Source organism: Panthera onca, chromosome D1 (assembly GCF_046562875.1).
Source record: "Panthera onca isolate mPanOnc1 chromosome D1, mPanOnc1 haplotype 2, whole genome shotgun sequence".
NCBI lineage: Eukaryota > Metazoa > Chordata > Mammalia > Carnivora > Felidae > Panthera > Panthera onca.
In genome coordinates, this window is record NC_138348.1 from 26507906 (window position 1) to 26521187 (window position 13282).

Here is a 13282-nt window from a genome sequence, read left to right on the forward strand (position 1 = left end):
AACATGAAAGAGCTCTGAACGAATATAGAGTAATTTTAGCCTATGGTGTATGGACTAGGAGGGGGCACCGGGAGCCTTGTAGCTAGCTAGAAATATTATGAATCTTGACTAGGCAGCAGTAACCTGGTATATATGTGTATGTAAAAATTAACTGAGCTTATACTTCATGCAATTTATGCCTCACTAAAAAAAAATTTAAACAGAAAAAGAGCATTAGACTGTATAAACATGAATCCACATGAGATACACTGTCATGAAATTCTACACAAAAACAATCTTTTTTTTTTTTTTTAAGTTTATTTTGAGAGTGAGAGAAAGAGAGAGAAAGGGTGGGAGGGGCAGAGAGAGAGGGAGAGAGAATTCCAAACAGGCTCCATGCTGCCAGCATAGAGCCCCACACAGGGCTTGATCTCACGAATCATGAGATCATGACCTGAGTCGAAATCAAGAGTCAGACACTCAACCAACAGAGCCACCCAGGTACCCCAAAAACAATCTTAAAAGCTATCAGAGAAAAAAGACAAAAAAACCAAAAACGGATTACTTCAATGGAATGACAGCTCACTTCTCAGAAGCTGTAATAAAGATCAGAAGACAAAAAAGTAGTATCTTCAAAAAGCTGGGGAAAAAGAACTGTAGAATTTTATATGCAGCCAAACCATCATTCACAAATAAAAGGATTCTTTAGACATATAAAGGTTAAGAAAATTTACCACCTATTGATGAACTATTAGAAAATGCAGTTCATCAAGAAGAAAAATAGACACAGAGGGGACCCATGGGCTACACAAAGCAAATTACTAGAGATTCACAGAATGGTAACTATTAATCATTTAAAAGCTAATTTCTGAGGGTTTAAAAAATGTAAAACTCAACTTCTAAAAAACAATAAGCTGGATAAGGGAATGTTTCATTGATAGTTAAAGCATGCTAAGAACTTTGACATAAATAGGTCAAAAAAAAAAAAAGGCTAACTAACTCTAGACTTTATTGGCAAAATTTAATTAAATATGTACCCAAAATACCTAATAGTGTACACCAAAAAAATATACAGAAATATAATCTACAGCATTTAAAAAAGCAGAGGAAAATTTAAGTAAAAACTTCATCCAATTGAAGGCAGACACATGAAAAGAAAAACAACACACAAAAATTGTAGAAATAAGTCCAAATATATCAGTAATTGTAATAAATGTAAATGGATTAAAACAACCTACTAAAAGCAGCAGAAATTATCAAAATGAATAAAAGTAAAATAAAATCTGGAGAAATGTGGCTTACAAGAGACATACCTAAAACCAAAAACACAATAAAAATACAGGTATAGAAAAGCATGTAACATACAAATACATTCCCTCACACATAAACCAAAAATAGCTGGTATAGCAGTATCAATAGGCACACTCAATAAAAGAACATGAAGGAAAATCTAAAGCCCTAAGATGAATATGCTCTGGAAGTTCACTGTACAGAAACTACTTCACTGTATTCCAAGATGTTCACATAGATGGTTATATTATCTTCAGTTAAAACAGTTCAGAACCATCAATACAAACTATTTTAATGAAATAAACATATCGGTTAGATGGTATTTATGAAACACCTGAAAGGTGATTGGCCTAACCCTAAGGAGATTTTTCTACTCAACAAATATTTATTGCAAATGCATGAGGGCATTGAGGATACAGCAGTGGGGGGAAAAACAGTTAAGATTTCTGAGCTCAGGAAGCTTGCTTACTACCTAGTGACAAATTGGAAATTATGGTGGGGATTAGGTAAAGTCAGAATGCTATAGGAACATTCAGGAGGGGTATCAAATTCAGTTTTTGCAAGGTGAAAGGCTTCCTAAACCAAGGAGACATATACAGATTTACATTACTATGTATATTATTTATGTGCATTATGTATACTATATACATATTTGTGTGTGTATGTATATATATATATATATATATATATATATATATATATATATAAATAATCTGAGCCTGAAAAGATGAGGAGAAGACAATCAAGTAATGAGGCAGTGATCCAAGAAGGCACAACATACCCAAAGCCCAGGAGGCAAAAGAGAACAGGAAACTTTGGAGGAGCTGGCTAATAGTACCTGAGAGAAGCAATGAGAGATTAGGCTGGTGAGGTAAGCAGAAATCAGACCAAAAAGGAACCTTGTATGTCATACAGAGAAAGCAGATTATATCACCTTACATGCTTCTTCATAATGACAGATGTTTCCATAGTTAAAACAGATTGTACTTCAAAAGGGAAAAAAAATCACACCCTTGTATGTTTCTGCTGTAACCATGGAAAAAACAGTTGAACTAGGCAACCTGGCCATTAAATACTTCTAGACATCTAGAAATTCTGCCCATAGGAAAATAGTAAAATGATATGTTATTACTTGTGTTCACCTATTGCAAATTCCTTTAAAAACCACAGATCAACCATCGATCAACTCAGATGTCTTTCTTCCTATTCCTGAATTCCTACAGCAGCTGTAATTAATTTGAAATGCATCACAAATTGCATTATAAAATGTTATGTTGCTACTGTTAATTTTCTTTTTCGATCGGGTTTTCCTCTATTTACCAGACTATGAGCTTCTTCACGATAGGAACAGGACACATCTTAAATGTTTTACATTCTACTTCATTACCCTGGACTCCAGCTAGTGCTTCACACATAATGATTTTGAGATTAAAATACTTGAGGACAAAACTCCAATAATTTCACAAATTCTCATGTCATCATAAGGTATACATCAAACTACCATTCACATTTCATTTGGTTCTAATATTTGATTTGTAGCATGCTTCTAACATTTAACATCTCAGGTAGCCTATTTCCTTTTTACGGTGTTCTAATTTTATGTACACCTATTCACATAACATAGACATATATATTAGCTATATGAGAATGCCAAGAGAGAAAATAGAAAGAAACAGAAAAGGATCAATTCGTTATGTGGCGAACTTTCCTCAGAGACCACAGCAAAGTTTAAAACATCATATTATTACATGAGGGCACATTACCCCTCATTTTATGAAGCTAAGCTTTGAGTTATCAATAATCAAACATAATGTAAATGCCAGAAAAATATTTTGAGACTAATAACGAGCCATGATGATTCGAAGTATCCTCCGTTTGGGCCCTGATCAACAATTTAGTGCTACAATTGAGAAAAGCTGCAAAGCAGAGTAGTTACAAGGAACTTTTCCAACTCAGACACAGGTTTGATTCCAAGCTCTGACACTTAATGAGTAATCTTGACCAAACTACTTAATCTCTCTGACTCTCAGGATGGTTTTGTTTTGAATATGTAGCTGCTTTAAAAAAAAGATCATGGAACTGGAAATGTTAGGTTAACGCTTCAAATACATCTTCAAATAACACTTCACAACACGTTTAGATAAAAACGTTAGGTATGTTATTGAGAACCATTAAGAACCAGGACTCCTCCTCACTCCCTATCCTATACTCTGTCATTCCAAACAGATCATTCAACAAACATCAGTATACAAGGCATTATACTAAGCACTGGGTAGAAACGCAACAATAAGACATGGTTCTGTCCACAAAGAGCTTGTATTCTAGAGGGGAAGGCTGAGAGGCCAGGACAGAGCATCATGGATGGTGTGAGGTGACAGACAGCTCCTCAGCAGCCAGGTTGCAGGAGATGGTGGCTCTGCAGTGTTCCTGTGTGTCCCTGCCCCATCTCCTTGTGGTGCACGTCAGCAGCCGAGGTGGAGCGGGCCCGGAGCGAGAGTGCGGGCCCCAGGAGGGGCCAGAGCAGAGGCCCGCCCGGGGGCCGCTCCCCAGCACCGAAGCCAGCATCATCGTCCGTTCCTTTGTCCAGATGGGCGGCTGCCGGAGCGGAGGACTGCAGAATAGAGAGGCTCCCCTTTCCCTTTTTAAATTCTGGGCGTAAAGTAGAGTCTCGATCAAACACAATGGTGATATTTATGAACTAAACACATCCTCTGGCTTTAACAAAAGAATTCTGTCCTGCCACAAATTAGCAATACAAGTCTTTATTTAAAAGGGGTATATAGTGGTAGTGGTGGGAGAGAGCTAGATTTTATCTGTAAGACCAAGTAAATCACACCTATATGGACATTAAAGAAAAACCCCTCTTTTTAGTGCTAAGTTGAAACAGAATGGCAGCTCTGATTAGAAACAAAATAATTCAATTGTTTACACGACAAATACTTACGAGCTGCCCCTATGTAAATGACATACAAGACTGTATGGTAAAAAATAATAATAATAAAATGAGACAGACCTGCTTCAAGAAGTTCCTAATTTGACTGAAGATTACAAACAAGCAGGCCTTGCCAATCCCATCCAATCAGTGTTTCCAGCAGCGTGTGAAGACAGAGGAGGGGGTCCTACTCAAGAGTTTGCCAACCCTTTCCACTTCATTACACCCAAAAAGACATTTGTATGACCAAAGACCCCAGGCAGCTGGGCTCCTAGGCCAACAGAGGAGGTCCTGCCCTGAAGGCTAAAGGCGTGAGTAGCAGTTAGAGAAGGAAACGTCTGGGCAAAATTAACCTTCACATCCTTCTGACCTCTTACGTCTTATTACATGGCCCATTTCAAGTGCTCAACACACATGTGCCTAGGGGTCACTCACTATATGGGGCAGTGCAGATACATAACATTTCCATCACCACAGAAAATTCTATTAAACAAAGCGGTAATCAGTAAGGGCACCCCCCAATTCTAAAATTCTGACATAACAGAAATATTAACAATAAATGTAAAAAAGTGTGCTGACGGAATGCTGTTCAGCAATAAAAGGAAGGAACAGCCTACAACATGAACGAACCTCAAAATCATGCTAAATGGAAGAAACCAGTCACAAGACAGACGACACATTACAGGATTCTACTACAGGAAATGCTCAGGAAAGGCAAAATTTTAGAGCCAGAAAGCAGATCACACTAGGGATGGAAGCAAGAAGTGAACGCAGTCAGGCACCAGGGATCTTTTGGGTGACAAAAATGTTCTGAAACTGGATTTTGGCGAGGTCACACACGTCTTTCTACTTAGTAAAAATTATGGAACTGTGCACTTGAAATAGGTGAAATCTATGGTGTGTAAATCATGCCTCAATAAAGCTGTTAAAATAGTCGTATCCTGGAAAAAAATGGTGAAGCTATTTGTGAAATGCATGTTTCAAAAGTTTTTCATTTTAGCACCACAAACATGGATACAAATCCCCAAAAATAACAGACACCAGAGCTCTTGTACGGAAGCCAGAGACCCGTGTAACTCTGCAATGGGCCCTAGTGATAACACTTCAAACAGTCATCAACCCCTTCAAAAACAGTTTCACTTCGGAATTTTATACTCTGCATTAGTGAGATAAAAGCTACTTGAGATAGTCATAATCCCCAGGAATGTCCACATGAAATGCCAGTCTCTGAGGGATAACATGAAGAGGGGCAGCAGGAGACATCACTGATGAGGCACACGCTACGTTCCAGACACTGTGGCTCAGGAAGTACTTCATGTTACTACTACCTCAACCGAGTTTTGTCCCACAGTGTTTCATGAGACAGTTCATACTCTGAAATATCTCAAGAAAGAAAACAATGTCTTTCACACCCTCAAATATGCGCTCACAAAAGGGGGGGGGGATAAGAATATTTTCTTGCTTTTGTTATTCTAACAGATTTGATTTCAATTGATTAAAAAATAAGTTATATCCATGTTAATTAAACTGAAAATATCTGAAGCACATTTTTCTGAGTAACAAACCTGTAAAATAGATGGGGAATTACAGCTCAGTTCACCTTTCAAGAGATTCTGACGTTGTATGTGTTACCTGTCACTTTTGAAGTGTCTTCTCTACCAATTTTACAGTGCATACTCTTTACATAATCCCAGACTAAAACTAAGTACTCTAATACTCATTATGAAACTGCTTTGCTAACTAACAATCAACAATAGGAAAAATGTATGTGCTATTGAGTATTTCCAAGAGATCCATCAACAAAACGAAATGAAATTGAATTACAGAATTCTAAAGCTAGAGATACTCCTTAGATTTCAACTACTTCAACTCGCCCCCAGATATTTTCATGCCAGAGTGGGAACCCCAAAGGACAAACTGTGATTCCCAGACCAGAGTTCTTCCCACTGCCTTAGCTTAAACACACCCCCACACACCCTTCACACACCCCCATGACATTAGTAATAATAGTTGTGAATTACAGTCTCAGAGAAACATAGGTTTGTAAGACCAAACTACTATCCATTAAAGGTCATCAGATCATTAGTCTTTGCTTAAAAATAAACTAGATTTATAATTAAGCAAAACACTATTCTTTTCTATGAAAAAACATTCAGTCCTCTTCATGTCTGAAGGTCTAAACTCATTGTTTTAAATAACACTGATCATGCATTAAAAAGATCTCAAGATAATTTTTTTAAAACACAGCTAATAAGAAAAAATGGTATAGTTTTATGCATGAATATGTTTTTAATACAGAATGACTGAACCAAGTGATTATAAATGTATCGAGCACCAAACATACTTAGAAATACAGTCACATGTGTACAGTACATAAACATTAATGAAGTTTTAAGTTACGCTCAAAAGATCACAATTAAATCATAAACATGGAACTTAAAAAAAAGAAGACAGCGAATTACTGAATCTTTGGACCAAAGATTAAGATTACTCTCAATTATTTATAGTCTATCAGTAAACAAACATTTCTCTTCAGTTGGCGGAACACAATTTTAAGAGCAACCTTCAGGGAAACATGCTCCAGGGGCTTAAAGCATATCCTGGCTCTTCCTATGTGAAAACGGCACATTGTAAAATCAAAAGGAAAAAAGAACAGAATGATGAGACCATATGTCTCCTGGCTCTTCATCATACTCTCCATATTCTAATGGATGTGAATAACTTACCAGATTGCCAGTGAGCTAGAAGTCTGAAAGACAAATGTGCTCCAAAGAATCCTTCTTAACTAGTTGCCTCAAAATGTGAGGAAATTTAATCTTTTTATAATAACCCTAAAAGGCTGTTCTGTGTCTGAATCATTATGTAATGACACCAACACTCTGTCATATTGAATGTGGAAATAGCCAAAGCTCTGTAATTCATCAGGAACAAGAAACCTAAAAATAGATTCCAATTGATTCCATTATTTATAAAGGTGAAGCTTTCTTAGATACTGATAATTATTTTAAAAGATAGCAGCCACGCAGAGCCAATTGCTCAGAGTGCTTCTTAATGAAGCACTGGCTCTTTCATTTAGTGATAGATGTCCTTCTCAAATTCTAGAAAATTCTCTGCTACTTTTGCCTTGAAAATTACATTCTCTCTTTTCTCCTTCTAGAATTCCTGCTATTGGATTACTGGATGATTTTCATCTTATTCCCCATGTCTCAATGTCTTGTTCATATTTTCTACTGCTTTATGTCTCTGGGCTGCATGTAAGCTAATCTTCTCAGGATAGACTTCTGTTCACTAATTCTTTGCTCAGACACACTTCAACCCAACCTTGAGTTTTTCTCTTCTAATTTTACAGACAATATTTTTCATTCTTAGAAGTTCTGTTTGTCCTTTCCAAATCTGCCTAGACATTCTGCAGAGTGTCTCTTTTCATATTTTCAACTCCTTCTCTTACATGTTTAGTCATTTCAAACATACATCTCCATGTATCTAATAATTCCAATTAACTTAAGTCCTTGGAGATCTAGTCCTGAGACTTGTTATGCCTCATGATCCTTGCTCCTAAAAGACTGCTTCCATGTACAATATTAAATTTGAGACTGTCAACTCTTCGTAAGTGGGACTTTATCTGGGAATCTTGTATGGCTTGGATTGGAGGCTGTGTCCTTCCAGAATAATGGCTTCTGCCAGGTAACCCAGGAAGATTATCAGCCCAGAACCACTTTACCTCTGCCTGTGAGTTCCAGAAAATGCAAGTACTATAAATGTGAACCTCAAAGCCTCATGAGGACATGCCTATGAGAGCAAATTTTCAAGGGAGTAGGCATTCTTATTCCATATCAAGTCAAACAAATGAATTTGCCTGTTATCATATGGCATTAAATTCCATCCATACCATATGGTTTCACTCTTATGTGGATCCTGAGAAACATAACAGAAACCCATGGGGGAGGGGAAGGAAAAAAAAAAAAAAAAAAGAGGTTAGAGTGGGAGAGAGCCAAAGCATTAGAGACTGTTAAAAACTGAGAACAAACTGAGGGTTGATGGGGGGTGGGAGGGAGGGCAGGGTGGGTGATGGGTATTGAGGAGGGCACCTTTTGGGATGAGCACTGGGTGTTGTATGGAAACCAATTTGACAGTAAATTTCATATATTAAAAAATAAAAAAATAAAAAAAAAAAAAAGAATTGAATGCTTAACCAAAAAAAAAAAAAAAAAAAAAAAAAAAAAAAAAATTCCATCCATATGCTGATGACTTCACTCATGAACTTCAAATCATACAACCAGTTGTCCATTCAACATCTTTGCTTGAATGTCTAATAAGCATCTCAAATTTACCACGTTGAAGCCTAAACCTAATTCTTCATTTCTCTTCCTTCCCTCCTCCCCGCTCAAAAACACCTGTTCCCACTCTCATTTATTCTTCTTCCAGCTCAGGCCAAGTGGGGCACATGGCTTCAACTCCCACCGACCACTACGGATGCTGCGGGCATTTGATGACTCCCTTTTCTTGTATTTAAGCGCTACTTACCATTAAGAAATTTGTTTTACAGTTTTTTATCCAGTAGTGAGCAGAGGCCCTACCCCATCTCTTTAGATAGTCATACTGACCGAAAGTCCTCAGGGTTGACTTTTCAAGTGTGAGCAGGCAAAGAGGGCTCTTAAATCACCTATAGTTTGCTCTTGATACCAGAGCGCTGTGAGGACCCGCTCCGTTCAGTGTAATGCTACTAACAAGGCTCAAAAAAGCACACAGAAACCACTTCCTATAAAATAACCCTAAGTGTGGATACCTTGGCTTTAGGATAGGGACCCTCCCAGACTGACAAACTGACGATTGGTATCGATGTTCCTTCCTATAACCTATCTGACCGCACACACGCGGCACCCTTAATGCAGCCTGAGCTACCTGCTGTTGCCAAAACATATGTCGTGATATCTCACTTCCAAGGTCTTGCCAAATCATTTACATTACCCACGTCCTTCCTCACTTTTGTGTTTATTTCTGTTTTTTAAATTTTTTTATTATTTTTTAATGTTTTTATTTATTTTTTTGAGACAGAGAGAGACAGAGCATGAGCAGGGGAGGGGCAGAGACAGAGGGAGACACAGAATCTGAAGCAGGCTCCAGGCTCCAAACAGACACCACAGAGTCTGACACGGGGCTCGAACCCACAAACCGTGAGATCATGACCTGAGCCGAAGTCGGACACTCAACCGACTGAGCCACCGGGGCGCCCCTGTTTCTCTTTTTTAAATAAAACCCCAGTATTCTATAAGGACCAAGGCAAATAGTACCTCATCTGCAAAGCTCTCTTATATCCCTGACACACCGCCTGCTTTTAGCTTACTCTTCCCTCTGCTAATACACTTACTGATCAACCACTTACCGTACTGGCAGGTGTGTTTCAATTACTATGCTAGTCATAACGGGGGAAGGAGAAGTATCAACATGCAGACATATTCCCCACTAAGGAACGGAATTAAGTAATGCTTCCAACCAAGCATGGTCTCTAGCGCGGCCAAGACCAGTCATGGTCATCTGGGTAGCCTCAATGTACCATACCTCCTAGCCTCCATATTGGCCCAAACCATAGTCCCAAGCTCCTGCCGTGAGGTCCATTCTGTAACCTATCGTATTGCCTTTCCTAGCACTCCTAGTCTCCCTCAAAGAAAGGGGGCTTTCTCTCAAAACTCTCAAGCCAATTTGGCTATGTTTCAGAAGTGAATACTTGTAGCCTTCTTCCCAATCCCCGTAACTGTCATCACTTACAAAAGTGACACCAGGAGTGTCCTGGAATCATAGCTTAACTGTCACACTCTGAATTCCTGCCTACCACCTAAATTCTCTCAGTGCCATTTTATAAGCACCAGACTAGACCACTCAATACCAGCATTTGCCTGGATGACATCTGTGCCCACTGAGTCACATACAGACATCCTAGAAGTCCTTGCCAGGGCCAGTCTCTGGAATCAGACATAGCATCCCAAGCCATGTCATCCATTCTGCTCCCCTCTTTCTGTTTTTAACATTTGGTTCACTATTTCTCAAGCTGAAGCATAGTAGTGGCTACGGGGAATTCATCTGGTCCATTTCTCTAACAACCTCTAATAGGGACTGGAGACGCATCCTCTTTCCTCCACAAAACTTTAACGTATTGCAGACCGAGTAAAGCACAGGGAAAGATGGCTGAAAGAAGCTGTCCCCCAGTCAATACCCGCGTGGGCGCAGGTTTTCTACCATCGCACATGGCAGCGGCCAGAGGGGCAAAAAAAGGAAAAGAAAGCAGCCACCAGAAAAATAAAGTCTCCTTCTCCAGATGCCTTCACAGTAATTGTCCCCATGTCCCTGCATGACAGAGGCATAATAACACACTTACTATCTAGCAGGGCTAGACTCCTTCTCCAGTCTCTTCTTTTGGGAGCTTTCTTTATTATCCTTACTTATTTGTTCTTGCCAATGACATTCATAATCAACTTGCTTAGCTTCAGGAAAAACACACACACATACACAGAATCATCATAAAGCCACAGATTAACATAAGGAGATCAACAAATTTATGATGCTGAAACTAAAAACTAAGTATAAGGACTGAAACACAACAAAAACCCCAAAATATTTTGCCATTCTCTGCTTGTGAAAAGATACAGGCTGAATCAGAAAACCTTTGCTACATTATATTGCCATGGGAAAATTTTATCTAAAAACACTTAGATTAATGAGCGGAGGACATGATTTAATTCATGTATTGTATAACACAACTGATTGGAAAAGAACCCCAAATGATGAAATAACACAAGGCATTAGTGGAGTACTTGCTTACCTTCCTTTTTTAGCCATTTCACAATATTTCCTTCTTCCATTGTAGGAGACAGCGATGGCATCAGTATCTTAATGGGATCAACTGGAATTTAAAAACAGAAATATTAGATGGGGTGCCTGGGTGGCTCAGTGAGTTAAGCGTTTGACTTCGGCTCAGATCATGATCTCGCTGTTCCCGAGTTCAAGCCCTGCGTCAGGCTCTGTGCTGGCAGCTCAGAGCCTGGAGCCTATTTCAGATTCTGTGTCTCCCTCTTTCTCTCTCTCTGCTCCTCCTCCACTCATGCTCTGCCTCTCCCTCTCTCAAAAATAAATAAACATTTTGAAAAATTAAAAAAAAAAAAAAGAAAGATTAGTCACGAAAAAAGAATGCACCCTCACGAGGCATCAATAAAAAGGCCAAATACTCTAAAATCAAATTCAATTTGAGAAGGAAAATATTCCAAAACTTAAGACTCCCAAGTGGTCAAATTCAGGGTCCAGTAAATGGCATGAAAACATAAAATTCTTACGTATTTTTTTAAATAACACTCTTACGGAATATTTCAACTCGTTTTTCATAGTTCCCCAGTCCTCTCTGTGTATTTTCAAACCAGATGCTTACAAGATTAAAAACAAAAAAAAAAAAAAGTTGATTTATGTTTCATCTCCTTCTCCTTCATGTTTGTTACCGCAACATACATATATATATATGTATATACATACACATGTACATATATATGTATGTATATTTACAAGTAAAATGATCAAAGGAAAAGATAAATAACAAAAAAAAGAAAAAAAGAAAAAAAACTAGGGTTCTCATAACCTACAACAAAGTAATCAAGATTAGACTTTAAGAAACTGATTGTCTTTTTTAGTTCCCTCTCCTATCACACTATTCAAGAATCAAAGGTTCTTACTGGTAAGCACTGAAGTCAAGACTTGCCTTGTCAAAGATGACCAGGCAAGCGAACCTCCATGGTTAAATCGACCTCAGATTGTGTTCCCCACCACAATTTAACTAGGGACCCCAAAAGGTACACCATTCAGTGAAACACAGCTTCACAGTCTAAAAGGGACACAGTCTCACAGTCTCTATATTTGTCCAGATGTGCTTTTCCAATAGTTGTCCAGTGTCCAGGACTACACTCAAAGAGCACACAGTCGGCACATTAAGTTCACATAAAGTTTATACTAATAAAACAGTTAACAGCATATTCCAGCTATCAGCAGTAGCCATGGTAAGAAATTACATTCCCTGAAACCTTCCACAGAACCTATTCTATCCTCAGATTATTCAACTGTCTGACCCAAAAAAGCAAAACACTATATAGCACATGTAATATTTCAAATGAGGAACAGCACAGAAAAGGGCTTCTTCTTTTTTTTCCCCCCATTGATGTTTTAGGGTTAAAAGCAAGGGAACTGAACACTAATGTTAAAGGAGGTTAAATAGATCCTTTGGGAAACTAATAATTTACTGTGACTTCAAGGGGAAAGTTCCTATAGCTTCATGGTAAAGGAGTTCCATCTCTGAACCATTTGGAGGGAAGTTTCTGTCCTCTCTCCACCAAGCCCACATACCTGCCTCAGCTTCTTCCTCATTTTACCTAAGAATTGCCTTCCTTAGGGAACTTGCATTTTTCTTTCAGCGCTTCCTGTGCTAGGCATAAATGCACATGCCTTTCAAAGACAGAGAGCAGGCCTACCTCTGTTTCTGCCATCAGGGTCCACTGGGTGTGAGGAAGCAATTCAGGTATGCGTGTTTGTGTGTTTGAACTCTCCTCAAACGAAAGCCCAAAGTCTAAATATAGGGTGATACTGGGGCGACTGGGTGGCTCAGTCGGTTAAGCTTCCGACTTCGGCGTCGGGCTCTGTGCTGACAGCTCAGAGCCTGGAGCCTGCTTCGGATTCTGGGTCTCCCTCTCTCTCTGCCCCTCCCCTGCTCATGCTCTGTCTCTCTCTGTCTCAAAAGTAAATAAAACATCCAAAAAAATTAAGAAAAAATATGGGGTGATATTGAGAAGCCTAACTGTAGAGGGCCACAGATCTAAGTCACATTCTCCAATACAACAAAACCGCCAGCATTAAAACTGTTACTTTGATCCCCATCTGACTTTTTTGCCTCTCTCTCAATGGGCACCAAACTCTAAGGACAGAAAAGTAGAATTATCACTCCTTATACCCCAACAATGGTGGAGTCCAAACCAAACTCTAAGTCAATATGCCCATTTCATCAATGAGAAAACTACAAGCCATTGATTAAGGGATTCGAATTCTTCCTGC

The 13282-nt window shown here is 38.8% G+C and overlaps 1 protein-coding gene across 3 annotated transcripts in view; it reads right to left on the reverse strand.

Annotated features, from left to right (window-relative positions):
- The window catches only part of PDHX (pyruvate dehydrogenase complex component X), a 72649-nt gene that overhangs the window by 44989 nt on the left and 14378 nt on the right, over window positions 1-13282 (reverse strand). For all 3 annotated transcript variants that reach the window (XM_060606330.3, XM_060606332.3, XM_060606331.3), the window contains exon 2: window positions 11019-11099. In XM_060606330.3, the coding sequence (XP_060462313.1) occupies window positions 11019-11099 (81 nt within the window). The remainder of the gene's footprint in view (window positions 1-11018; window positions 11100-13282) is intronic.